This window comes from Balaenoptera acutorostrata, chromosome X, assembly GCF_949987535.1.
Source record: "Balaenoptera acutorostrata chromosome X, mBalAcu1.1, whole genome shotgun sequence".
Taxonomy (NCBI): domain Eukaryota; kingdom Metazoa; phylum Chordata; class Mammalia; order Artiodactyla; family Balaenopteridae; genus Balaenoptera; species Balaenoptera acutorostrata.
The window spans coordinates 7,377,851-7,403,666 of NC_080085.1; the positions used below are offsets into that span (position 1 = coordinate 7,377,851).

The window sequence follows — 25,816 nt, forward strand, 5'->3', positions numbered from 1 at the left end:
CGGATGTGCCTTTGGGCGTGCAGGTGACTGCTGGAAAATGGAAAGACACCTAGACGCCCAGGAGGCTTAGGAGATCAAGTTAGGGGTGGCAGGCACTCCTCAACCTGGTCTCCCCATCCTGGGACGTGTGACCATGAAGGCTTCTCCCCTGGGGCCGCTGCAGGCCTTTGAGTCAGGCTTCCCCGGCTGTAAGGGGATGCGGAAACCAGCCCATTTCTCATCCAATTTCTAATTCTGGTCTGTGCCTGGGCGTACAGTGTGTCTTTAGCAGACGGCCCTTCTCTTTGCAGAATCGAGCGGGTGATAGACAACAACACCACGGTGAAGATGGTGCCCATCAAGATCGTGCACTCGGAGAGCCACCCGGAGAAGGAGAGCCGCCAGGGCCTGGCCCGCGTCCCGGAGGCACCCGTGCTGCCCAGCGGGCTCGAGCGGGACCAGATCAAGACGCTTAGCAGGTCCGAGCAGTCCTACTCCCGCTTCTGCCTGTACAGCCGCCAGGGCGCCGAGCCCCAGCCCCCTGGCGCCCCAGGGCCCACGGCCAAGGACAGCCGGGCCTCCCCGCCCACGCTCAGTTACGTGAAGGCCAAAGAGAGGACTGCCGAAGACCTCAAGTCGGAGGAGCTGGCCCGCGAGATCGCGGGCAAGGATAAGTCCCTGGCGGATATCCTGGACCCCAGTGTGAAGATCAGAACCACCATGGACCTTATGGAGGGCATCTTCCCCAAAGACGAGCACCTCTTGGAAGAAGCTCAGCAGCGGAGGAAGCTGCTCCCCAAAATCCCCTCTCCCAGAACCATGGAGGAGAAGTGAGTAGACGCTGCCCTGGGTTCTGCCCCCTGGCTGTGTGTGGTTCTGCCCGGTGCCTCTTAGGCTTACAAGGGCGAGGGAGTGTATCTGTTTGTCTGTTTTCATGACTGCTCTTTGGGGACAGATTTCCGTAAGTGCTTAGCGCTTTGGGGCTTTTTTGTCACCCTCCCGAAGTTAAAAGCCCATTCTGGGGGTGATGACGTCAGGTCCTGGCAAAGATGTGAAAATACACGTTTCCGGTGATGCCCACGGGGCTTTTTCTCCTAAGGCAGTGGTTCTCAGCCGGAGGCTGTTGTCTCCCGCCACGGGACGGTTGGCAATGTCGGGATACACTTCCGGTTGTCACCACTGGGAGAGGTGCCCCCGGCATCTAGTGGGTGGAGACCAGGGACGCTGCTCGCGGTTCTACAGCGCAGGGGACGGCCCCCATCAAGAATGGCCCGGCCCCAAATGTCACTAGTACTGAAGTTGAGGAACTTGTCACAAGAGGAGTGAAAGTCGAGACTACTTAGGATATGTGTTTATGAAAGAGGCTTTCTGTTGTGGCTTATTTAACCGAGGGAGTGAATTGGCTGTAATAGGTTTTGTAAAGAACGCTTTCCAGCCCCTGTCCTTTCGTCACCTGCCCACAAAGGTGAATCCGCTTACATCTCTCCTGTTGCTGTACATGGTCTCCGTAAGCATCGTTGATTGACAGTAGGCGGGAGTACCAGTGCTGGGCAGACAGGAAGTCAGGCAAGAGGCAGCAAATGTGGCTGCTGGTAGAAAGGTGCCCGGTGAACTTGGGGCCTGTGGCCACGCCTACAGGTAGCGGCAGACATCTCCCCACAGACCTCAGGCTCCCGGCGGATACCATCTGCACTCTCCTCCCTCCGGGGAGGGGCTTTGAGTACCATTTGGCAGGGTGTTTTAGTTCTGACCTCACAACCTACTCTTTCCCCACTTTTGCCGTCTCATCCCTCTAGCTGGTGCCTTTTCATTAGCACCACCGTTTGCCGGTCCCGGCCCAGGCGGTGGGACTCACGGGCACGTCTGTGTGTACGATCAGAGCTAACGGGTGTTCTGGCGTTTTGTTACCCAGGAAGGAGGAGCCGAGTGTGCCGGCGGCCGTGTCCCTGGCCACCACCTCCACCTACTACAGCACGTCGGCCCCCAAGGCGGAGCTGCTGATTAAGATGAAGGACCTGCGGGGGCAGCAGGAGCCCGAAGAGGATGCAGGGAGTGACCCGGACCACGACCTGTCGGTGAAGAAGGTAGGGAAGCTGGAGTTCCAAATGAGCACGCGCTGGCTGGCGGGCAGGCAGGGGGGCGGCGCGCGGCTCCACCCCGATCCTGGGCCCCGCGCCGAGGGCCATTTGTGTTGGGCTTCGATGTGGGACGCTGACATTTGGGCCTGTGTATTCTAAGCCCTTTGTGGGGGAGTCTTCTGTTCTAAACTTGGGCCTCTCTGCCAGGGTCTCTTTGCCATGTCTTTGTAATGAGAGCCAGTGTCAAATTAGCTAGGTGGCCACCAGTCTCTCTCATTTTAAGGTCAACTGATGATATGTCTCTTCTACCGCAGTTAAATCCAGAGGACTTAACTGTATGACTTTCCACAAGGGACATGTCCTCTTTGACTATCAGTTTCAAATATCTGTAATCCGATGATGTTAAATTCAACAGTATATTGTGAAGTGCGTTGTTAACCAAAAAGCATCATTTGTTCAACTCCAAAAACTCACCCAGGCACTTGGGGGTACAGCAGTAGACAAAACAGACTAGAGTCCTTATTTCCCTGAAGGCACTTGTGTGCTCACAGAAGAGATGGACAGCCCACATAAAAAACAAATATAAAAAAACAAACAGGGCCCCGTGGGCCAAACCCTGCCCCCCACCTGCTTTTGTAAATAAAGTTTTATTGCAACACGGCCACATTCATTCATTTACATATGGTCTCTGGTAGCTTTCACGCTACACCAGCAGTGTTGAGTAGTTGCAACAGTGGCTGTGTGGCCCCTGAAGTCTAAAATATTTACTGTTTGGCCGTTCATAGAAAAAGTTTGCCAACCCTTAATGTAATAGGTCGGGTGGTCAGAAAACTAAAACAGCGTGAAGGAATAGAGGTAAAGGAGTAGGATTGTAGAGAAGGCTCTGGTGAGCTGACGATGAACAGAGGCCTGGAGTGATGTGAGGGAATGTCTGGTTGATTTGGGGAGGGGCGAGGGAGGGGCGGGGGGAGTGGGGTTTGGGCAGCAAATGCAAAGGCCCTGGGGTGGGAGTTTTGTGACATGTTGGGGAAGCAGCAGAGGCCAATGGCTGGAGCTGTGTGGACAAGGAAGGGGGAGGATTAGAGAGGAGGTCAGAGGTGAAATAGCGTGTAACCATGAGGTCATGGTAGGGACAAAATTATTGCTGTCAGCGCCAATGTCTTCACTCCTGTAGGAGCTTCAAATCTTCATGGCATGTCAGTGGGCCAGACTTGTGACATCTAGGTGTGATTACCTGTTTTTTATAGGAAGGACTTAGCATAAAGGGAGAAAGGAATTGCCCAAGGCAGTTAGTTTCAGAGGATAGCATGTGCTGTTTATTCCAGGGGCTTTGAGCATGCGTAGTCAGCACCAGGAGAAGAAAAGGAGGGAACCAGCATTTGGTAAATTTTTCCATACACTTAGCATCTTGGAAGGGGCTTTCATAAAAAATACTGATTTATTTATTTTTTGACAAGACCCTTGCAAAGGATAATGTTTAATACCTCCTCGTATTGTTTGTTAGTTGTTTAAAAATGCCATTGATTGGTTTCAAATATGATAGACAAACCCATTCCAGAAGAAATACCCTGACCCGTGTGTAAAAGAAAATGACTTTCAATTTAGGAAGTGATAGCCTTTTTTTTAATTCAAAAAGGAAATGAAAAATAAAAGAGTTTTGGTCCTGGGATTTTTAGAGGCCCTGTGCCTGGCACAGGGTACCATTTGCTTTCTTCTGGTTGTGTTTTCCACGTTCTTAAAAATAATGAATTAAAAAAAGAAAGTGTTGTTATTCTCATAAACCTAGAAAAAAATACCCAGTTTGGACAGTTTTAATTCCCTTCCCACCCTAGATGCAAAGAACTTATGTTCTTTACAGTATGCCTTTGTTTCTCGTGATGTACTGAATTTGGGAAGCAGCAGCCTTGGTACCGCTCCCTTCATCTGCCTGGTGCCTCTTCCGATTTCTTTGGGGGCACGAGATGCCGGGCACTGCCTCCCCGTAGATGGTGGCTTTGGGATTGAGATGAGTCACTGTGAGCTTGCCCCCTGCCCACCACCCCACCAGGATTAAATTCGTAAGCCAACTGACGTTTTTAGTTCAATAAGCGCATGTCGGGCAATTTCACCCCAAGCAGGAAGTGCTTTAAATGGCAGTTCTCTGTGGTGTTACTAACCCAGTAGTCCTGCTTTCCTGCTTGATTTGGCCTACAGGCTGCGCTGCCTCTGCTCCCTTTCCAGTGCCCTCACACCTCCGGTGTCACGCGCTTACAAAGTGTGCAGGGGACGAGGAGAAGGGAGGGCCGTGCAGGTGCGCTTGGGAGGACTTGATGGCTCACTTGATGATAGGAAGACAGCAAGACCCCTGAAGCCCCGTGCACCAGGCATTCCCAGGGGGACCTCGGCTGTCGTGATCAGAGTCACTGGTGGTCACAGAGCCCAAGCGCCACAGCAGGTGATCCTCTATTTTAGGAGAAGACTGAGGACAGAGGCAAGAGAACAGAAGCCCCTGCGCAGGGAGGTGCTAAGGGAGTCCCGGGGCCAGTGGAAGCATTAACGTAGGAGGGCTACATACGTGGTGATCCCTGGGGCAGCTCAGGCAGACTCTGCTCAGAAACGGCCCCGGTCGAGTGATGGAGATGCTTCAGGAGAACCAAAGACAGCTGATGGGTGGAGTCTGGAACCTCTGAGGGTTAGGGCTTTTCCCTGGAACCAAGAGGTGGGTGCGAGGCCCAGAGAGAAAAGACCTTGTTTCCCCCATGGAATGGGACAAAAGCAGGGCGTCTGGGGCTGAAGTGGGGGCCCATCCCAACAGAGGGGGGAGGCAGCAGTGCACCTGCTGAGACTGGGGGCCAGCTTCAGCCGCGACAGACTCTAACCCGAGGCCTCCCGGAACTCCACGTGCCGTCCACAGGCAGACAGGCTTGCCGCCGGTGCCCTCGGTACTGCCGATAGCCACTGATTTGTGTGCTACCCTGGGCCAGGCCTCGTTCCAACTCTCTCAAAGCCTATGTCTCTACTTCATATAATGGCCCTTTAAGGAAGACGGGAAAGTGTTTCTAATAAACATCTATGCAAGACATAGAAAGGAATTTGGACTCCTTCCGGAGTGCCCAGTTTCAGGTTAGCCCAGCTGATACTGTAGGTGTTGAAGGCACCTCTTCATGCATCAGCATGAAATCTTCATTACGATAACTGCTGAAGAAGGATGAAACTGGAAAATTACCAGTAGCACTGGCTAGGGCTCCTCATCCATCCACAGTCGTCAAAATCACTTGAATCGTTCATTCACGTTAGGAGCGGCGCCAGGCAAGAACTGGGAAAGTCCTCCATCCCTGCAGTGTATTGTGTGCTTTTCCCTCAAGTAATGAATATCTAAAATACGGCCACCTCAGGACTTCCCTGGAGGTCCAGCGGTTGGGACTCTGTGCTTCCACTGCAGGGGGTTTGGGGAACTAGGATCCCATGTGCCGTGTGTGCGGCCAAAAAAATAAATAAATACAAATAAAACAGGGCCACCTTCTCAGCTGTGGGATGTGGGATTCGAACTTGACTTAAACCATCTCTCAGATGGGTAGGTAAATAGACACACAGAGACAGAAGTGTGAACACACACACAGACTCACAGTCTGAGAGAAAACATCAAAGAAATCTAGACAGGGTTTTCAATTACCAAGGGAAGAAAATGTCTTGACATCCTGAGCTGGAAAAGCCAAAAGCAATTTATAAATTCCATGTGGTCTTTCTTAGGAGAAAAACCATGATTAATCAGGAGGGTGGCGGTCCTTTAAAACTGCTTACCATTGTAATCTGCCGGATCTCCAGACATAGTGATAAGCCCAAGGCAGGTTGAACCAAGCAGAGGCGGTGCCCTGACTACAGCTCATGCCTTTCTAATTTGTGGCCTTGTTTTGGTACATAAATGCCGGATGGAGACCCTCTTTCGAAGCATCGTCCTGAGACACAGATCACCCGTATCAGGCATACGAAGTGTAGGGTGCCTTCAGTGCTTCAGTGGGTCTCCCGAGGTGGTTTGATATTTTTTTTTTTTTTTTCCTCCTGCCCAAATAGTCCCTGGGATGGGGCAGTGTCTAGCAAACAGCAGTGGTGAACTTGGAGCAGCTTCTCGTGCACACTTGCAGTCTTGCTGGTAGCGGCTGTGGACAGGCGCTGACCGCATGCCAAGCAGCGGGCTGAGCATCCGGGGATTTCACCCATCTTCATGTCAGCCCTGGAGGTCGGGGCAACTGCTCCCTGCTCAGCTCTGGACACCATCCTGGAGGGTTTCACGAGACTGAGGCTTCTCTCTGCTGAGCCCGGCAGACTCCGTCTGGGGTCAGAGTTTGGAAACTGCCCCAGGAGTGAGGGGTGGACGGCACGGACCATTTTCACGGGTCCGTTGTACACAAAATAGTGTTGCTGACTATTGAGCAACCGACTGAGCTTAAAAATCCTAATCAGACTTAACATTCCAACTAATTGTTTAATCCTCATTTTGGTGCGGGCAGCGGAGCACTGCTTCCGTTTTCATCACTCCAGCCTCGGGCCAGCACAGGGATGCGTTGGCCCCTTAAACCCCACGTAACCTGCCGTGTCCGTCGACACAAGGTTGGCGGAGTCGTGCAGGGCGGGTGGCAGCAGGGTTCCGAAAAGGACAACGGGTGACTTTGCTCCTCACCGTTGGCCCTTCACCGTTCACTGTGTCAGGGCAGGCCACCTGTTGCATCCGCCACGGGTGGGTTTAACAGCAGCAGGACATCCGTAGTCATGGGAAAAGGGTTTTTCTGGGGAAGGCTTACCTGCTGGACTCCTTTTGAGCTGTCGTTTTAATTTTTCTCAAATGTGATGACCAAGGAGACAGATAATCTGCTTTGTCTGCCCCTCAACTCGGACCATACGGTGCCGCTTCACTTCAGGATGGTGACCGATTAAAAGGTCTTGTACATGTCATTTTTGCTCTCTAAAAATTCATCATTTAAAGAGCTGGCAGGAGGGGCGAACGGGGAGCTCGTATTGAATGGTCAGAGTTTCCGTTTCAGAGGATGGAGAGGATGTGGAGATGGGTGGTGGTGCTAGCTGCACAGCGCCGTGCATGTGCTTAATGCCACAACAGCACAGGAGAAAAGAGGCGGGACGGTAAATGTTGCAGCATGTATATTTCACCACGTTTAAAGAAGTCATTTATTTACATTTTGGTCAAATGGAGATCAGTACTTTATTATTCTGAAAGGCTTTCCTAAGTTCATTGACATCCTTCATTTGTCTTAATTTTTATTGCTAATTCTACATGGAAGACACTTTTTAATCATGGAGTTCAGTACTAGACGTTCAGTACCAGACTCAATAACTTCTGTGCGTGTAAGTCTTCAAATTGGGAACTTCCAAAGAAGGAAGCACAGGGAATTCCCTGGCGGTCCAGTGGTGAGGACTCCGCACTTTCACTGCTGAGGGCCTGGGTTTGATCCCTGGTCGGGGAACTAAGATCCCACAAGCTGCACAGCGCGGCCAGAAAAAAAAAAAAAAAACCCAAAAAACAAGGAAGCACAGAGGCCCGAAGAATCCTTGCGAAGATACAGGCTGAAACAAGGTTTACCGTGAGTAGCCCCAAGGGTCCCACTCCTGCATAGTCTGATAGGACGGTCACAGGATGAGAATAGGTTTGTTGTGTTTTCATTTCTAAATCAAACGGCAATGATTTAACGGGGAGGCCTTATCCTTCCCCTAGTCTTAAACATCCCCAGTTAGTTATATTTATTTTTGGCTGCATTGGGTCTTTGTTGCTGCGTGCGGGCTTTCTCTAGTTGCGGCGAGTGGGGGCTACTCTTCGTCGCGGTGCGTGGGCTTCTCATTGCGGTGGCTTCTCTTGTTGAGCACGGGCTCTAGGCGCGCGGGCTTCAGTAGTTGTGGCACGTGGGCTCAGTAGTTGTGGCTCGCGGGCTCTAGAGCGCAGGCTCAGTAGTTGTGGCGCACGGGCTTAGTTGCTCCGCAGCATGTGGGATCTTCCCGGACCAGGGCTCGAACCCGTGTCCCCTGCATTGGTAGGTGGATTCCCAACCACTGCACCACCAGGGCAGTCCCCCCTGTTATTTACTGTTGCAAAACAAGCTGCCGTCCGGCTGAGCTGAGTCACCCGCAGGTCCGGGATGTGTGAGGGGGTGCCGCCAGGCGGCCCTGACCGCATCCCCTGCCCTGTGCCCACAGCAGGAGCTCATCGAGAGCATCGGTCGCAAGCTGCAGGTGCTGCGGCAGGCGCGGCAGAGCCTGCGGGAGGACATGCAGGCCAACAGCGCGCTGGGGGACGAGGTGGAGGCCCTGGCCAAGGCCGTCTGCAAGCCCAACGAGTTCGACAAGTTCCGCATGTTCATCGGGGACCTGGACAAGGTGGTGAACCTCCTGCTGTCGCTGTCCGGCCGCCTGGCCCGCGTGGAAAACGCCCTCAACAATCTGGACGACGGCACTCCTCCCGGCGATCGGGTAACTATGGCCAAGGCTGACCTGGAAGGCGGGGCGGGGTGTGGCTTTCCCGTGGGGTGTGGAGCAAACCGCCCGGAAGCCTCGTTCGGCCACTGCGGGCGCCTGTCTGCCTCGTAGCGCAAGATGCTGTCGAACGCCCAGGGCTCGCTCGCTCGCTCCCTCCTTGTAGCGGGGTGGGGGTGGAGGGGCCGCGGCGAGCGTCCGGGAGATTGGACATCTTCTCCTATAGTCCCACGATCGCTGCTAGTGTTGGTCTCTTCCTAGAACGTAGTCTCTGTTTGTAACCTTTCCCCACCGCCGGTAAGTGGGTAAGTGGAGCTCACCCACTGCCTGACGAGTCATCGGCACTCAGTGACAGTGGCGTTTGATGATGACTTTGTTGCTGTGATTTCACAAGAGGGCCGGCAGTGTCTAGAACGAGTCTAAGAGCTGCTCTGCTTTCCTCCTCCCTTCACAGCAGTGCAACTTGCGACATTTCTTAGTGGGTCTGCATTTCCACTCTTTGTGCATGCAAGACACCATCTACCTTACTGGCTTTACTACTTCATAGGTCACGTAGCAGTAGTACATCTAGTTTGCTTCTTTGCACGTAATAGGCCTTCAAAATGATCATCTTCATCATTAATAAGGCACCTTAACTTCTCTACAAGGGGAGCAGAAAAGGCACCCCCCCCCACCCCGGACTCCAGGTGAGAGTGGTTTCAGGTTACACAGGAAGATCTTACAAAGTGCGTGGCTTTGAGACCATGATCTTTTGTGCTTAGCCAAGTCGTTAGTGACTATCATGGAAGAACGTATTGCATAAGGGTTGAAAAAGCATAAGGGTTGAAAAAGTAACTGGGGCTTTGGACCTTGATCCCCTAGGGCGACGTTTGCATTCCATTTTGCTGTTCTTGCCATCTTTGCCAAATTTATCTGAGAGGACTTAGGAAAATAACATGAATGGGAGAGACTTACTTGCATGTAATTGAAATATTAAACTCTCAAGTATCGATATAAAGGAAAAATAATAGTATTGTCTTTGCAGCTCAACTCATCTTTATCTCCCTTTGCTTGGAACTGACAAAGGCTTATTTAGAATTGGAGGAAGTAGAAGCGGTCACACACTGGGGACCGTGCCCGTGGTCCTCCTGGGGACCTGGCTGCATAGCTCTTGCTGCGTCCCTAGGGGGTCCGTGTTACGGAGGAGGAGCAGACAGGCTCTTTCCCCCTTGGCTGTGTGTGGTTGATGCAGCTTCACCTTCCTGGACCCAAAAGGAGTGTTCAGTCGCCACGTCCAGGTGCAGCACAGTGGGCTAGCCTCCAGTGTGGCCAGTGCTGGATGAAAATCTCCGTGTCAGGCAGCCAGGGCTTGGGAAAGCTGCGGTTTGCAGAGACCGGCATGCTAACGAGTGAAAAGATGTGGCCTCAGGCTGTAGGAGGCTTCCGCTGTCTTTCCAGGTAGAAAAGGAGCACGTGGGCAGACGCAGACACGTGAATCCCTCCCTCCCATCAGCAGCTTCTAGTTGCCAGGGAGCCCAACTGATCTTAGTAGCCTGAACCGTGGTTCTAGAATCAGTTGAGGTCTGTTTCCCTCTTGGTTGGAATTAACTGGCTTTACCTTGCCTCTTTCCACGAAAATACATTCTGTCTTTGTTTCACAAGCACCTGAAGGTCAAGGTGTCCCCCGGAACAGGTGACCCCGAAAGGTTGTGCAGTCAGGGGCACTTCCCGGAAGCCTCCCCCCAGGAGCAGTTTCTGCTTTCAGCCGCCGTTTAATAGCAACTCATCTTTTCTGAGCTCTTTCTGCGGACCAGCGTTCTGCAGAGCACTCCCGCATCCTGGACGCTCACGCGCGGCCGTGGGTAAATGTCCAAGTTGCCAAGTGGCGGAATAAGGGGGCCCTGCCAGTGTCAGAAACTCGCACCGAGGACAGGGCGTCCGTGGCATCTGCCAGCCGACACTTGAAGACATTGACCGCGTTCACCTCTCCCTCTCTCAGTTTTCATTCAAGTTGGAGAGGGCAGGGGAAGTGGGTGCACGCCCTGTGGGCAGACAGCGATTGTGAGTGCTGCGTTCTGGAAATGGGGGCGTCTGTGTGACCCAGAGCAGGACCCTCGGAAGGAGCGAGGGCACCTCCCCAACAGGCGCCGTCTCTCCTCCCGCCCCGCACCCGCACACGGCCTCTGCTACGGCTTTGCTCCCGGGCTGCTGCGACTTCTGCCGGGAGGGTTTAGCAGTCCTGCCCTGGAATCTCCGTAGAATCTGCTCCCTGTGTCCCCTGGGCCGCAGTACTGTCACGGAAAGGCCTCGGACACACACCGGCTGCCTAAGCCCTTTGCTCTTTCTGAGCGTCTCACAGTTCTGGAGCTTTCCGTGCCTGGCTCCCGTGCTCCTCACGGCCTCTCACGGTGACAGGACGAAGCGGAGGTGGCAGCGGCCCAGGACTGCTAACGGGGGAGCTGGCGCTGGGGCCTCCGCTCTGCGAGGTGCCTCCTGCCCACGCCCCAGGTGCTTCTGTGCGGGTCCCTCCAGATCTCGGGTCCCTAACTCAGGTGGCGTCAGGGTCTCCACTGGACCAGCCCCCGGAGCTGCCGGGCGTTTTGGAGGCGCCGGCCGGACACCCCACCCCCCATAGCCTGGTCCCCAGCAGGCTCGTGTCTCTCTTGTCTCTCTCCAGCAATCCCTGCTCGAGAAGCAGCGGGTCCTGATCCAGCAGCACGAGGACGCCAAGGAGTTGAAGGAGAACCTGGACCGCCGGGAGGGCATCGTGTCCGACATCCTGGCCAGCTACCTCAGCCGGGACAGCCTGGCAGACTACGCGCACTTCGTGAGGATGAAGTCAGCCCTCATCATCGAGCAGCGCGAGCTGGAGGACAAGATCCACCTGGGCGAGGAGCAGCTCAAGTGCTTGCTGGACAGCCTTCCGCCCGAGAGAGGCAAGTGAGAGGCGTGCCCCCCCGACGCCTCCCCGGCGGGGGACAGCAGCCGGCCCTTCAGCTCCGGTCCCGAGGAGGCAAATGAAAACCCCAGCCTGTATTTACGTCCTGGAGAGAGAATCCCTCCCAGAACCGAATGGCCGTTAGAAAAGCAATAATCTCCGTGGGTGCGTTTGGGATGACTTATTTAATGTCTTAGTTTCCCTCTTAAATGCTGAGCAGAGTGGCTTCCCGTCAGCCCTTGCCTGGAAGCAACCCCACACGGCGCCCGGTTCCGGTGAACGGTGAGTTCCCGAGTACAGACTGGGCTCTGGTCCCGAGGGGCGCGCACGTGGTCCTTGCCAGCTCAGGTCTGCCCTTCCGTCTTCCCACGCTGCACCCCTTCCTCCGCTCAGGAGGGAATGAGCGCGCGTGTCGGGCAAAGCCTGGCGCACGACCTCTCCGGTGGGTCACTGGAGGTGGCGGCTGCCGGCTTCCCCTGTTGGTCCAGAAGTGTTGAGCATTCATCGTGTCTGTCTTATAAGGATGATCTCCAACCCAGCAAAAGTCATGATGATGATACTTTAATAACACTCTACAAAGGTGAATGGTTTTCCACGTGGCTAAAAACCAACTGTGAAAAGAAGAGCTTACATGTTGGGTTCACTCATTCTGAAATTGCCACTTAAATAGCGTCCGCACTTTAAAACATACACAAAGCGGACAGATGGTTTTAGGACTTCTCGGCTGACATCACGGTTCAAATGATATTTTCCTGCAAAGAGAAATTACTTGGCTAAAACCGTGTCCGGTAGTAACGTGCTTGCTAGGCGTGTGTATGATCCTTAATTATAATTGGCAACTTCTCTCTTTTTGCCTCTCTCAATTTGTTACCATGCCGTAAGGGCCACATGCCGTTTAAGAACCGTTGCTCTGGTTTCTCAGAGGTCCCGGTGGACCACAGAACTCCTAGACCCGATCTTTTTCTGCCACAGAGTATACAGCTCCTGTACCCTTTTTTATTGGTTGAAATTGTGAGATGGTAAAGAGTCTATTCACTAAAGAAAACACTGTCAAGCTGTCATTTTCCAGTGGACAGATCACAGGCTAGGAGAAAATACTTGCAAATCATCTATGTGACAAACCATCTGTATCCAGAATGTATAAAAACTCTCAAACTTAACAGTAAGAAAACAAACAGTCCAACTAAAACGGGGGCAAAAGTCTTAAATGAATAGACACTTCACTGAAGAGGATATATGCATGGCAAGTAAGCACATGAGTCGATGTTCAGCCACCAATGGCATGGTTCTCACATACTTATTTTTAATCTGATCACTGTGGAGTGGTGTGTTTCGTCACAATGCTCATCTGATGAAATGTGTGGTTAATGGCGGGAGAAGCCCTAGGATAACTTCACGTTGAGGTGATATGCGGACTTTGGTTTGATCTGTGAGATCATTTTACTCCTCATTTCCTCTTACTGCTATAGAAGAAGTTTTCCAGCGGGGGGGGGTGGGGGCGGGGAGATGTCCCTTTGTCAGAAGTGGCCGCCACCTTACCAAACACAGACGCACACAAATGTCTTAAAGGACGCTAACGGGTCCACGCTCCGCCAGCCAGAGGGGAGACTGGACTTCCGGGCTGCTGCAGTGATCTCCGCGCACCCGTAGAGGGCGCCGACCTGGCAGGCGTCAGTGATGCTGGCAATATACACTCCTTTGGCAGCCCACCCACGCCAAAGGAGAAATGCCTTTTCAACGGTTTTTACTCTTATTCAATTAAGCTATTCCTGACTTGAAAACTCCCTCTTCTGCCAACGAAGTGTCCTTGCCATGTGGTGTGGGTCACTTGCTGTGAAAACGGGTCACGTCAGGAAAGGTAGAGCTGGCTGTCCACGGACCACCCCCCGCCCGCCGCCCCTGCTTCCTCCCTCGGGGAGACAACCACGGTGATTTCAGTGTGTTCTTAACTTTCACAAAGCTTTTACCTGTGATTCTTTCCCTTCAAATACAGTATTGTGATCATTTTGATGATATGTCTGTAAAATGTGAAAATAGAATTTGTGTCTGTATCCAGCTTTTTGGTGTCTTTTGAGAACTTTCTCTTCTACATAGCAATATATAGTGCTCTACTGTCCTTTTAACGAAGCACATAGAATCACAACATTCCCGTTTGCCTCTTAAATGTCTGGTTAGTGGGGACCCAAAGATTGCAGTAAGTCAATGTACATAACTTTGTATATAGTTATGTTATTGCATATAAAACCAATCCGGTGCTAATGTTTTGCCCTTGGCGTTCTTCGGTGGTGGCTGATAGCTCACCCTCGGTCATAACTCAGCTGTGGAATGCTCTGTATAGCGACATTTCAGTCAGGGGCGTTGCCTGTGGCTTCTCTCCTGCGGTCCACTCTGGAAAATGCGTACAGATTTCACGCTCAATACTTTCACTTATGTCTCAACAGATCATTCTGCTTGACATTCACAAAATAAATGGTGTCTTTCAGTGAACCGAGCATGTCTTTGATTTACATCTTTTTTTTTTTTTAAGAATTGGAATAGCCTTACCATATATCAGATTCTTCAACCATTGATAAATTGTGGGATTAATTCTATGTATGTATGTGTGTGACTATTTCTGCCAGTCTAGTAAAGGCCAATCAATTTGCAGTCAGGAAAATATCACAGACACAGGCCGTATAAGTCAGCACCTGCCACAGCAATGCTGCATAACAGCCACTATAAAATCTCAGCAGGGTCCAGTGAGACGTATTCCGTTAGCTCATGAGTTTGTAGATCAGGCTCTGCTCCACATGCCTGTCAGTTATCTTCCTCCCGGGACCAGGAGTTTGGCCTGGGCAGGTCAGTGGCAGATGTGTAAGAGGACAAGCCCAGCCCCAGCGGTGCTTTCCTTGTCTCTGGTCAGAGTGCAGCTGCTAACCTTCCACTGCAAGTCCCACAGCCAAACCCACAGTCAGAGGGTGTGGCATGTGCTCTACCCTGTTAGTGGAAGGAACCGTAAGTCACGTGGCAGAGTGTGGCTACAGGGAGGTGTGAAGAATTGGGGCCATTGATGGACCACACCTCCCACACCAGGGTCCGATACGGAATAGCGCTAAATCGTCCAGAACCCGAAGCCAACTTCCTGGAGCAAAGCCAGCTCTGTCACTTCAGGCGTATGGCTGTGAGCAAGTACCAGCCTCTCCAGCCTCAGCTTCCTCCTTTGTAGTTGGAGGAGAGCTGTTGTGAGAGCAATTGAGCTGATGTGTTAATGTGCTCAGAACCCGTGCCTGGGTCAGAGAGGTGCCAATGGAAGCGTCCACACTTCTGCTGCCATCACTGTATTCTGGATCTGGAGGAAATGCCTTCCCTGCATCCAAACACATCTGTCGGAACCACCCAGCACACGGTAGTTGCTCCTGATTGGCGGATTAGAAACGTTTCTGTTGTGCAGCAGGTTGGTGGGACCGGAAGATTAACCAATTGAGAGGGAGGGATTCTTTTTTTTTTTTTTTAACTAATTTATTTATTTATTTTTGGCTGCGTTGGGTCTTCGTTGCTCCGCACGGGCTTTCTCTAGTTACAGTGAGTGGAGGCTACTCTTGGTTGCACTGCACGGGCTTCTCATTGCAGTGGCTTCTCTTGTTGCGGGCTCTAGGCGTGCGGGTTTCAGTACTTGTGCCACGTGGGCTCTAGAGCACAGGCTCAGTACTTGTGGTGCACGGGCTTAATTGCTCCGCAGCATGTGGGATCTTCCCAGACCAGGGCTTGAACCCATGTCACCTGCTTTCACAGTTGGATTCTTTCTTTTTTTTAAAAAATTATTTATTTATTTTTGGCTGTGTTGGATCTTCGTTGCTGCGCACAGGCTTTCTCTAGTTCTGGCGAGCGGGGGCTACTCTTCATTGTGGTGCGCAGGCTTCTCATTGCGGTGGCTTCTCTTGTTGCGGAGCACGGGCTCTAGGTGCGCGGGCTTCAGTAGTCGTGGCTCGCAGACTCTAGAGTGCAGGCTCAGTATTGTGGTGCATGGGCTTAGCTGCTCCACGGCATGTGGGATCTTCCCAGACCAGGGCTCGAACCTGTGTCCCCTGCATTGGTAGGTGGATTCTTAACAACTGTGCCACCAGGGAAGCCCAACACAACTAGTTTGAACTTTGTTCTGTAGAAAGTAGAGGACACCATACAAATACAAAAACCATAAGGGAATACGATGGGAATACTATGAACAACTATATGCCAATAAATTCGACAACCTACAAGAAATGGACAACTTTCTAGAAACATACAGCCCACCAAAACTGAATCAAAAAGAAACAGATAATTTGAACAGACCAATCACTAGAGATGAACTAGAATCTGTAGTTTAAAAACTCTCCCACAGGGCTCCCCTGGTGGGGCAGTGGTTAAGGATCCACCTGCCAATGCAGGGGACATGGGTTCCATCCCTGATCTGGGAAGATCCCACATGCTGCGGAGAAAGTAAGACCGTGTGCCACAACTACTGAGCCCGTGTGCCACAACTACTGAAGCCTGTGTGTCTAGAACCCGAGCTCCGCAATGAAGAGTAGCCCCTGCTCACCACAACTAGAGAAAGCCCGTGCACAGCAACAAAGGCCCAGTGCAAAGTTCTCAGAGCTCCCGGTACGAGCTTCTCCCCTTGGGTGGATTCTTGGCTTTTCTCCCAGCATGGCCCCCAAACACCAGTTTTCACTTCCACCCCAAGCAAAGAAATCGAAGAAACCGAGACGGACTCCTGCCTCCAGGCCAGAGGAAACGTCTGCTTCTCCGAACTTGCCGAAGGAAGAAAAAGAACAGCAAGAAGCAATTGAACATATTGATGAAGTACAAAATGAAATAGACAGACTTAACGAACAAGCCAGTGAGGAGATTTTGAAAGTAGAACAGAAATAAAACCAACTCCGCCAACCATTTTTTCAGAAGAGGTCGGACTTGATCGCCAAAATCCCAAATTTTGGGGTAACAACATTTGTTCACCATCCACAAGCGTCTGCACTGCTTGGGGAGGAGGATGAAGAGGTGCTGCATTATTTGACAAGAGTCGAAGTGACAGAATTTGAAGATAGTAAATCAGGTTACAGAACAGATTTTTATTTTGATGAAAACCCTTACTTCGAAAATAAAGTTCTCTCCAAAGAATTTCATCTGAATGAGAGTGGTGATCCATCTTCAAAGTCCACTGAAATCAAATAGAAATCCGGAAAGGATCTGACAAAACGTCCAAGTCAAACGCAGAATAAAGCCAGCAGGAAGAGACAGCATGAGGAACCAGAAAGCTTCTTCACCTGGTTTACTGATCATTCTGATGCAGGTGCAGATGAGTTAGGAGAGGTCATCAAAGATGATATTTGGCCAAATCCATTACAGTACTACTTGGTTCCGGACATGGATGATGAGGAAGGGGAAGGAGAAGAAGATGATGATGATGATGAAGAGGAAAAGGACTGGAAGATACTGATGAAGAAGGGGATGAGGATGAAGGAAGATGAAGGAGAAGATGACTAATGGAACACTGATGGAGTCCAACCTTCCTTTTTTAATTTTCTCCAGTCCCTGGGAGCAAGTGGCAGTCTTTTTTTTTTTTTTCTCCTTCTCCTCTTGTGCTCAGTTCCCCTGTGTTTGAGGTCTCTTTTCTCCTTTATACCATGGCTCACAACTTATTTTGGGGGGAAATACCTTGAGCAGAATTCAGTGGGAAAAGAATCTCTACCCCTTTCTGTTCCAGATTCATTTTTATCCCTTCCTGTCTCAACAAAAACTTTACGGAATCAACACCACCATGCTCTGTGGGAAAAAAGAAAAACCTTCTGCTCCTTAGCTCTGCTGGAAGCTGGAGGGTGCTAGGCCCCTGTGAAGTAGTACATAGAATTCTAGCTTTTTTCCTCCTTTCTCTGTATATTGGGCTCAGAGATTACACTGTGTCTCTATGTGAATATGGACAGTTAGCATTTACCAACATCTATCTGTCTACGTTCTCTTGTTTAAAAAAAGAAAAAAACAACTTAAAAAATGGGGTTATAGAAGGTCAGCAAAGGGTGGGTTTGAGATGTTTCGGTGGGTTAAGTGGGCATTTTGACAACATGGCTTCTCCTTTGGCATGTTTAATTGTGATGTTTAACGGACATCCTTGCAGTTTAAGATGACACTTTTAAAATAAAATTCTCTCCTAATGATGACTTGAGCCCTGCCACTCGATGGGAGAATCAGCAGAACCTGTAGGATCTTATTTGCAATTGACATTCTCTATTGTAATTTTGTTCCTGTTTAGTGTTATATTTTTCTTTCTGTTTCACTGGAAAGGAAAGATGATGCTCAGTTTTAAACGTTAAAAGTGTACAAGTTGCTTTGTTACAATAAAACTAAATGTGTACACACACACAAAAAAAACAAAGACCCGGTGCAGCCAAAAATAAAGTAAATAAAATAAATAAATTTATTTAAAAGAAAACTCCCCCACAAACAAAAGTCCAGGACCAGATGGCTTCATAGGCAAATTCTACCAAACATACAAAGAAGAACTTATACTGATCCTTCTCAAACTCTTCCAAAAAACTGAAGAGAAGGGAACACTCCCAAAGACATTCTATGAAGCCACCATCACCCTGATACCAAAACCAGACAAAGACACCACCAAAGAAGAAAATTACAGGCCAATATCTTTGATGAATACAGATGCAAAAATTCTCAACCAAATATAGCAAACTGGATCCAACAACACATAAAAAAGATCATACACCACAACCAAGTGGGATTCATCCCAGGTTCATAAGGATGGCTCAACAAATGCAAATCAATCAATGTGATACACCACATAAACAAAAGTCAAAAACCACTTGATCACCTCAATAGATGCAGAAAAAACACTTGACAAAATTCAACATCCATTCATGATAAACACTCTTACCAAAGTGGGTATAGAGGGAATACATCTCAACATAATAAAAGCTATTTATGACAAACCCAGAGCCAATATAATACTCAATGGTGAAAAGTTGAAAGCCCTCCCGCTAAACTCTGGAATAAGACAAGGATACCCACTTCCACCTCTTCTATTCAACATAGTATTGGAAGTCCTAGCCACAGCAATCAGACAAGAAAAAGAAATAAAAGGTATCCAAATTGGAAGAGATAATATCGTCATTATATGCAGATGACATGACTCTATATGTAGAAAACCCTAAAGACTCCACACAAAAACTACAAGAACTGATCAGTGAATTCAGAAACGTAGCAGGATACAAGATTAACATACAGAAATCGGTTGCATTTCTTTACACCAACAATGAAATATCAGAAAGGGAATGTAAAAAAGACCATACCTTCCAAAATCACACCCTCAGGACTTCCCTGGTGGTCCAGTGGCTACGACTCCACAATCCCAATGCAGGGGGCCCGGGTTCCATCCCTGGTCAGGGAACTAGGTCTCACGTGCCACAAGTAAGAGTGCGAATGCCTCAACTAATGATCCCGCATGCTGCAACTAAAGATCCTGCACGCAGCAATGAAGATCCCGCACGTGGCAGCCAAGACCCGGGGTAGCCAAATAAAGAAATACTGGAAAAAAATGCACCTCCAAAAATAAAATACTTAGGAATAAATCTGACCAAGGAGGTGCAAGACTTGTATGCTGAGAACTATATAACGTTAAAGGAAACGGAAGATGATTGAAAGAAATGGAAAGATAGTCCATGCTCTTGGATTGGAAGAATTTATATTGTTAAAATGACTACACTACCCAAAGCAATCTACAGATTTAATGCAATCCCTATCAAATGACCCATGACATTTTTCACAGAACTACAACAAATAATCCTAAAATTTATATGGAACCATAAAACACCCAGAATTGCCAAAGCAATCCTGAAGAAACAAAACAAAGCAACAGGCATAACTCTCCCAGACTTAAGACAATACTACAAAGCTATAGTAATCAAAACAGAGTGGTATTGGCACAAAAACAGACATATGGATCAATGGAACAGAACAGAGAGCGCAGAAATTAACCCACACACCTATAGTCAATTAGTTTTTGACAAAAGAGGCAAGAATATACAAAGGGAAAAAGCCTCTTCAGCAAGTGGTGCTGGGAAAGTTGGACAGCTGCATGTAAATCAATGAATTGAAAACACACCCTCTCACCATACACAAAAATAAACTCAAAATGGCTTAAAGACTTAAACGTAAGACATGACACCATAAAACTCCTACAAGAGAACACAGGCAAAACATTCTCTGACATAAATTGTACCAATGTTTTCTTAGGTCAGTCTCCCAAGGCAATAGGAATAAAAGCAAAAATAAACAAATGGAACCTAATCAAACATACAAGCTTTTGCGCAGCAAAGGAAACCATTAATAAAATGAAAAGACGACTGAGTGAACTGATGAGGATGAGTATAATTTTTGTGACTTTCTGTCTGAATTAAAAAAAAAAAATCCCACAAGGACTCAGAGGAAAAGAATATACAAATCAATTTTCACTGCAAAGTAAAGGAGCTGTTACAGTGGAGGATTACTGGACTAAATGTCAATATTATGACATAGTATAAGTGTGTTTCATGTTTGGTAATTCCAATCATTGTTGCTTTTGTTGTGGTCATCCATGTACAATGCTTGGTGTCAGTCTATTTATCTCTTGTAAAAATAAAATACAGTGTGTGTGTGTGTGTGTGGAAAAATAAAAAATAAAAAATAAAAAATAAATTAAAAAAAATGAAAACACGACCTACAAAACGGGAGAAACTATTTGCAAACAATGCAACCGAGAAGGGCTTGATTTCCAAAATATATAAACAGCTCACACAACTCAACAACAAAAAAATAAATGAACCAATCAAAACAGGGGCAGAAGATCTAAAAAGACATTTCTTCAAAGAAGAAATACAAATAGCTAATAGGCACATGAAAAGATGCTCAAAATCACTAATTATTAGAGAAATGAACATCAAAACTACAATAAGGTACCATCTCACACTGGTCAGAATGGCCATCATGAAAAACTCTACAAATAACAAATGCTGGAGAGGATGTAGAGAAAAGGGAACCCTCTTACACTGTTGGTGGGAATGTAAATTGGTACAGCCACTTTGGAGAACAGTATGGAGGTTCCTTAAAAAATTCAAAATTGAATTACCATATGATCCAGCAATCCCACTCCTGGGCATTTACCCAGACAAAACTCTAATCCAAAGAGATACATGCACCCCTATGTTCATAGCAGCACTATTCACAATAGCCAAGACAGGGAAACAACCTAAGTGTCCACTGACAGATGAATGGATAAAGAAGATGTGGTACATGTATGCAATGACTAGTACTCAGCCATAAAAAAGAACAAAATAATGCCATTTGCAGCAACATGGATGCAACTAGAGATTATCATACTAAGTGAAATAAGTCAGAAAGAGAAAGACAAATACCATATGATATCACTTATATGTGGAATCCAAAATATGACACAAATGAACATAACTATGAAACAGAAACAGACTCATGGACATAGAGAACAGACTTGTGGTGGCCAAGGGGGAGGAGGTTGGGGGAGGGATGGAATGGGAGGTTGGGGTTAACAGATGTAAACTATTAAACATGGAATGGATAAACAAGGCCCTACTGTATAGCACAGGGAACTATATCCAGTATCCTATGATAAACCATAACGGAAAAGAATATAAAAAAAGAATGTATATATATGTATAACTGAATCACTTTGCTGTACAGCAGAAATTAACACATTGTAAATCAACTATACTTCAATTAAAAAAAATGAAATTACCGAGAGAAAAAAAAATATTGCTGTATTTTACTCTGTGTAAAGTTTACATTCAAAGAAAAGCACTGTAAACAATTACGGCTCACTAGTTAATGCCATGCTTGCTGAAATACTTAAGGAGACATGTACTGATGTCTGCAATTTACCACAAAATGCATCAAGGAATAAGATGGATTGGGGCTTTCCTGTTGGCGCAGTGGTTAAGAATCCGCCTGCCAACGCAGAGGACACGGGTTCAAGCCCTGGTCCGGGAAGATCCCACATGCCGCAGAGCAACAAAGCCCGTGCAGCACAACTACTGAGCCAGCGCACCACAACTACTGAAGCCCACGTGCCTAGAGCCCGTGCTCTGTCACAAGAGAATCCACTGCAATAAGAAGCCCACACACCACAGCGAAGAGTAGGCCCCGCTCACCGCAACTAAAGAAAGCCCGCGCTCAGCAACAAAGGCCCAACACAGCCAAAAATAAATAAAATAAAATAAATAAATTTTAAAAAAAAGAATCATGAAAACCAAAATGCATATGAAGTATAATGCCAACTTTAAAAATATGAGCTGAAGTATTTACAATAGCCAGGACGTTGAAGCAACCTAAGTGGCCATCGACAGATGAATGGATAAAGAAGATGTGGCACATGTATACAATGGGATATTACTCAGCCATAAAGGAAACGAAATTCAGTTATTTGTAGTGAGGTGGATGGACCTAGAGACTGTCATACAGAGTGAAGTAAGTCAGAAAGAGAAAAACAAATACCATATGCTAACACATATATATGGAATCTAAAAAAAAAAAAACGGTTCTCATGAACCTGGAACAGGACAGGAATAAAGACGCAGACGTACAGAATGGACTTGAGGACACGGGGAGGGGGAAGGGTAAGCTGGGACGAAGTGAGAGAGTGGCATTGACATATATACACTACCCAACGTCAAATAGATAGCTAGTGGGAAGCAGCCGCATAGCACAGGGAGGTCAGCTCGGTGCTTTGTGACCACCTAGAGGGGTGGGATAGGGAGGGTGGGAGGGAGACGCAAGAGGGAGGGGATATGGGGATATATGTATATGTGTAGCTGATTCACTTTGTTATAAAGCAGAAAGTAACACACCACTGTAAAGCAATTACACTCCAATAAAAATGTTAAAACAAAATGAGCTGAAAAAAGATGGGGAGGAAATGGGCTAAAATATTAACTGGGGTGGAATTAAACATGGTTTTTCTGCACTTTTTCATATTCCATGCACTAACTAACCAAGTTCTCTTTCTCTAGTATCCACATACTATGTTTGCCATAATAAAAGCAGTATCACCTGCCCTCTTGCCCAAGGGAGAAAGGCCCACTGGGCAGCAACATCTCCCCACTTGTGCTCCCCTCCTGTGACCGTGGCTTTGAGCACCTGATGGGGCCCCCAGAGCGCTCTAATCACAGCTGTAGAGATGTGTCCTCGTTGGCTTCACAGGGATGACCAAGCCTTCGGCTGACTTCTCTGCTTTGGCTCCCAGGTGCAGCCCCACCCACCCTGTCTTCATCTTTGCCCATCATGGGCGCTAACCCCCTCCCAACTTCTTCCAACCACACCCTCTAGCTTCCTAGAGTTTTGTCGGTTATTTGAATTTCTTATTTTAAGTGATCTTTGTCCAGAAGCTAAAAAGGGAAACCTCACAAAATTTTCTATATAATGATGTAAAATCCCTGCATGGCAAAAATAAATACTAAACAAACAAGGAATTATAAAATAACAATTGAGAAATATTTGGAAGATACAGGACAAAGGGCTGATTTACCTAATTTATGCAGAGCTCAAAATCAAAAGTTTAAAAAAGAAGATGAAAAACTCAAGAGAAGACAAAGATGAAGTAGGCAAAAGGTACAAAGAAACACCAATTACCAAAAAACAGGGGGAAGTGTTGAACCTCACTCGTAATAAAAGAAATGAAAGCCCAAACAATAATGGAATATAATTTCTTACCTTTCAAATTGCTGAAAGGTCAATGACAGAGTTGGATATCCAGTTTGAGGATAGGCGATCGGAAAATGAGTGCTCATGCATTGTTGTGAAAGCATAAAGTGACGCAACTTTCTGAAGGACAATTGGACAATATCTAGTAAATTTATAAATGCATGCAGCCACTGAGCAAGACCCTGTTTGCAATTTATATTGTAGAAATATTTATAATTTCACCAAGATTATATATATGATGTTCACTGCAACCGTTTTTAATAAAAGTAAGGAAGAAAGAAATGAAGGAAAGAAAAAGAAAGAATGAACTTGAAGCATTCTCTGAACAAGGGTCAAATTACTAGGTATTTGTAAAAGTAGAGGCTTGAAGATAGGTAAACAAAGCAAAAATCGAGTATCAAAACCAAATTCTAGGGACTTCCCTCGTGGCACAGTAGTTAAGAATCCGCCTGCCAATGCAGGGGACATGGGTTCGAGCCCTGGTCCAGGAAGATCTCACATGCCACAGAGCAACTAAGCCTGTGCGCCACAACTACTGAGCCTGTGCTCTAGAGCCCAAGAGCCACAACTACTGAGCCCATGTGCCACAACTACTGAAGCCTGTGTGTCTAGAACCCGAGCTCCGCAATGAAGAGTAGCCCCTGCTCACCACAACTAGGGAAAGCCCGTGCACAGCAACAAAGGCCCAGTGCAGAGTTCTCAGAGCTCCCGGTACGAGCTTCTTCCCTTGGGTGGATTCTTGGCTTTTCTCCCAGCATGGCCCCCAAACACCAGTTTTCACTTCCACCCCAAGCAAAGAAACCGAAGAAACCGAGACGGACTCCTGCCTCCAGGCCAGAGGAAACGTCTGCTTCTCCGAACTTGCTGAAGGAAGAAAAAGAACAGCAAGAAGCAATTGAACATATTGATGAAGTACAAAATGAAATAGACAGACTTAACGAACAAGCCAGTGAGGAGATTTTGAAAGTAGAACAGAAATATAACCAACTCCGCCAACCATTTTTTCAGAAGAGGTCGGAACTGATCGCCAAAATCCCAAATTTTGGGGTAACAACATTTGTTCACCATCCACAAGCGTCTGCACTGCTTGGGGAGGAGGATGAAGAGGTGCTGCATTATTTCACAAGAGTTGAAGTGACAGAATTTGAAGATAGTAAATCAGGTTACAGAATAGATTTTTATTTTGATGAAAACCCTTACTTCGAAAATAAAGTTCTCTCCAAAGAATTTCATCTGAATAAGAGTGGTGATCCATCTTCAAAGTCCACTGAAATCAAATGGAAATCCGGAAAGGATCTGACAAAACGTGCAAGTCAAATGCAGAATAAAGCCAGCAGGAAGAGACAGCATGAGGAACCAGAAAGCTTCTTCACCTGGTTTACTGATCATTCTGATGCAGGTGCAGATGAGTTAGGAGAGGTCATCAAAGATGATATTTGGCCAAATCCATTACAGTACTACTTGGTTCCGGACATGGATGATGAGGAAGGGGAAGGAGAAGAAGATGATGATGATGATGATGAAGAGGAAGAAGGACTGCAAGATACTGATGAAGAAGGGGATAAGGATGAAGGAAGATGAAGGAGAAGATGACTAATGGAACACTGATGGATTCCAACCTTCCTTTTTTAATTTTCTCCAGTCCCTGGGAGCAAGTTGCAGTCTTTTTTTTTTTTTTCTTTCTCCTTCTCCTCTTGTGCTCAGTTGCCCTGTGTTTGAGGTCTCTTTTCTCCTTTATACCATGGCTCACAACTTATTTTGGGGGGAAATACCTTGAGCAGAATTCAGTGGGAAAAGAATCTCTACCCCTTTCTGTTCCAGATTCATTTTTATCCCTTCCTGTCTCAACAAAAACTTTACGGAATCAACACCACCATGCTCTGTGGGAAAAAAGAAAAACCTTCTGCTCCTTAGCTCTGCTGGAAGCTGGAGGGTGCTAGGCCCCTGTGTAGTAGTGCATAGAATTCTAGCTTTTTTCCTCCTTTCTCTGTATATTGGGCTCAGAGATTACACTGTGTCTCTATGTGAATATGGACAGTTAGCATTTACCAACATCTATCTGTCTACTTTCTCTTGTTTAAAAAAAGAAAAAAAAACTTAAAAAATGGGGTTATAGAAGGTCAGCAAAGGGTGGGTTTGAGATGTTTGGGTGGGTTAAGTGGGCATTTTGACAACATGGCTTCTCCTTTGGCATGTTTAATTGTGATGTTTAACGGACATCCTTGCAGTTTAAGATGACACTTTTAAAATAAAATTCTCTCCTAATGATGACTTGAGCCCTGCCACTTGATGGGAGAATCAGCAGAACCTGTAGGATCTTATTTGCAATTGACATTCCTATTGTAATTTTGTTCCTGTTTAGTGTTATATTTTTCTGTTTCACTGGAAAGGAAAGATGATGCTCAGTTTTAAACGTTAAAAGTGTACAAGTTGCTTTGTTACAATAAAACTAAATGTGTACACACACACACACACACACAAAACAAAGACCCAGTGGAGCCAAAAATAAAGTAAATAGAAGAAATAAATTTATTTTTAAAAAAACTCCCCCACAAACAAAAGTCCAGGACCAGATGGCTTCATAGGCAAATTCTACCAAACATACAAAGAAGAACTTATACTGATCCTTCTCAAACTCTTCCAAAAAACTGAAGAG

The 25,816-nt window shown here is 47.5% G+C and overlaps 2 protein-coding genes and 1 pseudogene across 6 annotated transcripts in view; all 3 read left to right on the plus strand.

Annotated features, from left to right (window-relative positions):
- The window catches only part of SHROOM2 (shroom family member 2), a 139,592-nt gene extending 125,675 nt beyond the window's left edge, over window positions 1–13,917 (plus strand). For 4 of the 5 annotated variants that reach the window (XM_057538031.1, XM_057538033.1, XM_057538034.1 and 1 more), the window contains 4 exons: window positions 291–809; window positions 1,892–2,063; window positions 8,238–8,510; window positions 11,170–13,917. In XM_057538031.1, coding sequence (XP_057394014.1) covers window positions 291–809; window positions 1,892–2,063; window positions 8,238–8,510; window positions 11,170–11,436 — 1,231 coding nt within the window. In that variant the 3' untranslated portion in view covers window positions 11,437–13,917. The remainder of the gene's footprint in view (window positions 1–290; window positions 810–1,891; window positions 2,064–8,237; window positions 8,511–11,169) is intronic. The other variant, XM_057538032.1, reaches the window with a different exon arrangement.
- A 2,175-nt stretch (window positions 13,918–16,092) lies between these two features.
- Window positions 16,093–17,371, plus strand: LOC130706421 (protein SET-like; annotated as a pseudogene).
- Window positions 17,372–23,916: 6,545 nt separating this feature from the next.
- Window positions 23,917–25,480, plus strand: LOC103020301 (protein SET-like). The gene has a single exon (XM_057538319.1). The coding sequence runs from the start codon at window positions 23,917–23,919 to the stop codon at window positions 24,739–24,741; it is 825 nt and encodes a 274-aa protein (XP_057394302.1). The 3' UTR covers window positions 24,742–25,480.
- The last annotated feature ends 336 nt before the right edge of the window (window positions 25,481–25,816 follow it).

Coding starts and splice junctions, on each gene's coding strand:
- LOC103020301 (XM_057538319.1), top strand. CDS start 23,917: ATGGCCCCCAAACACCAGTTTTCACTTCCACCCCAAGCAAAGAAACCG.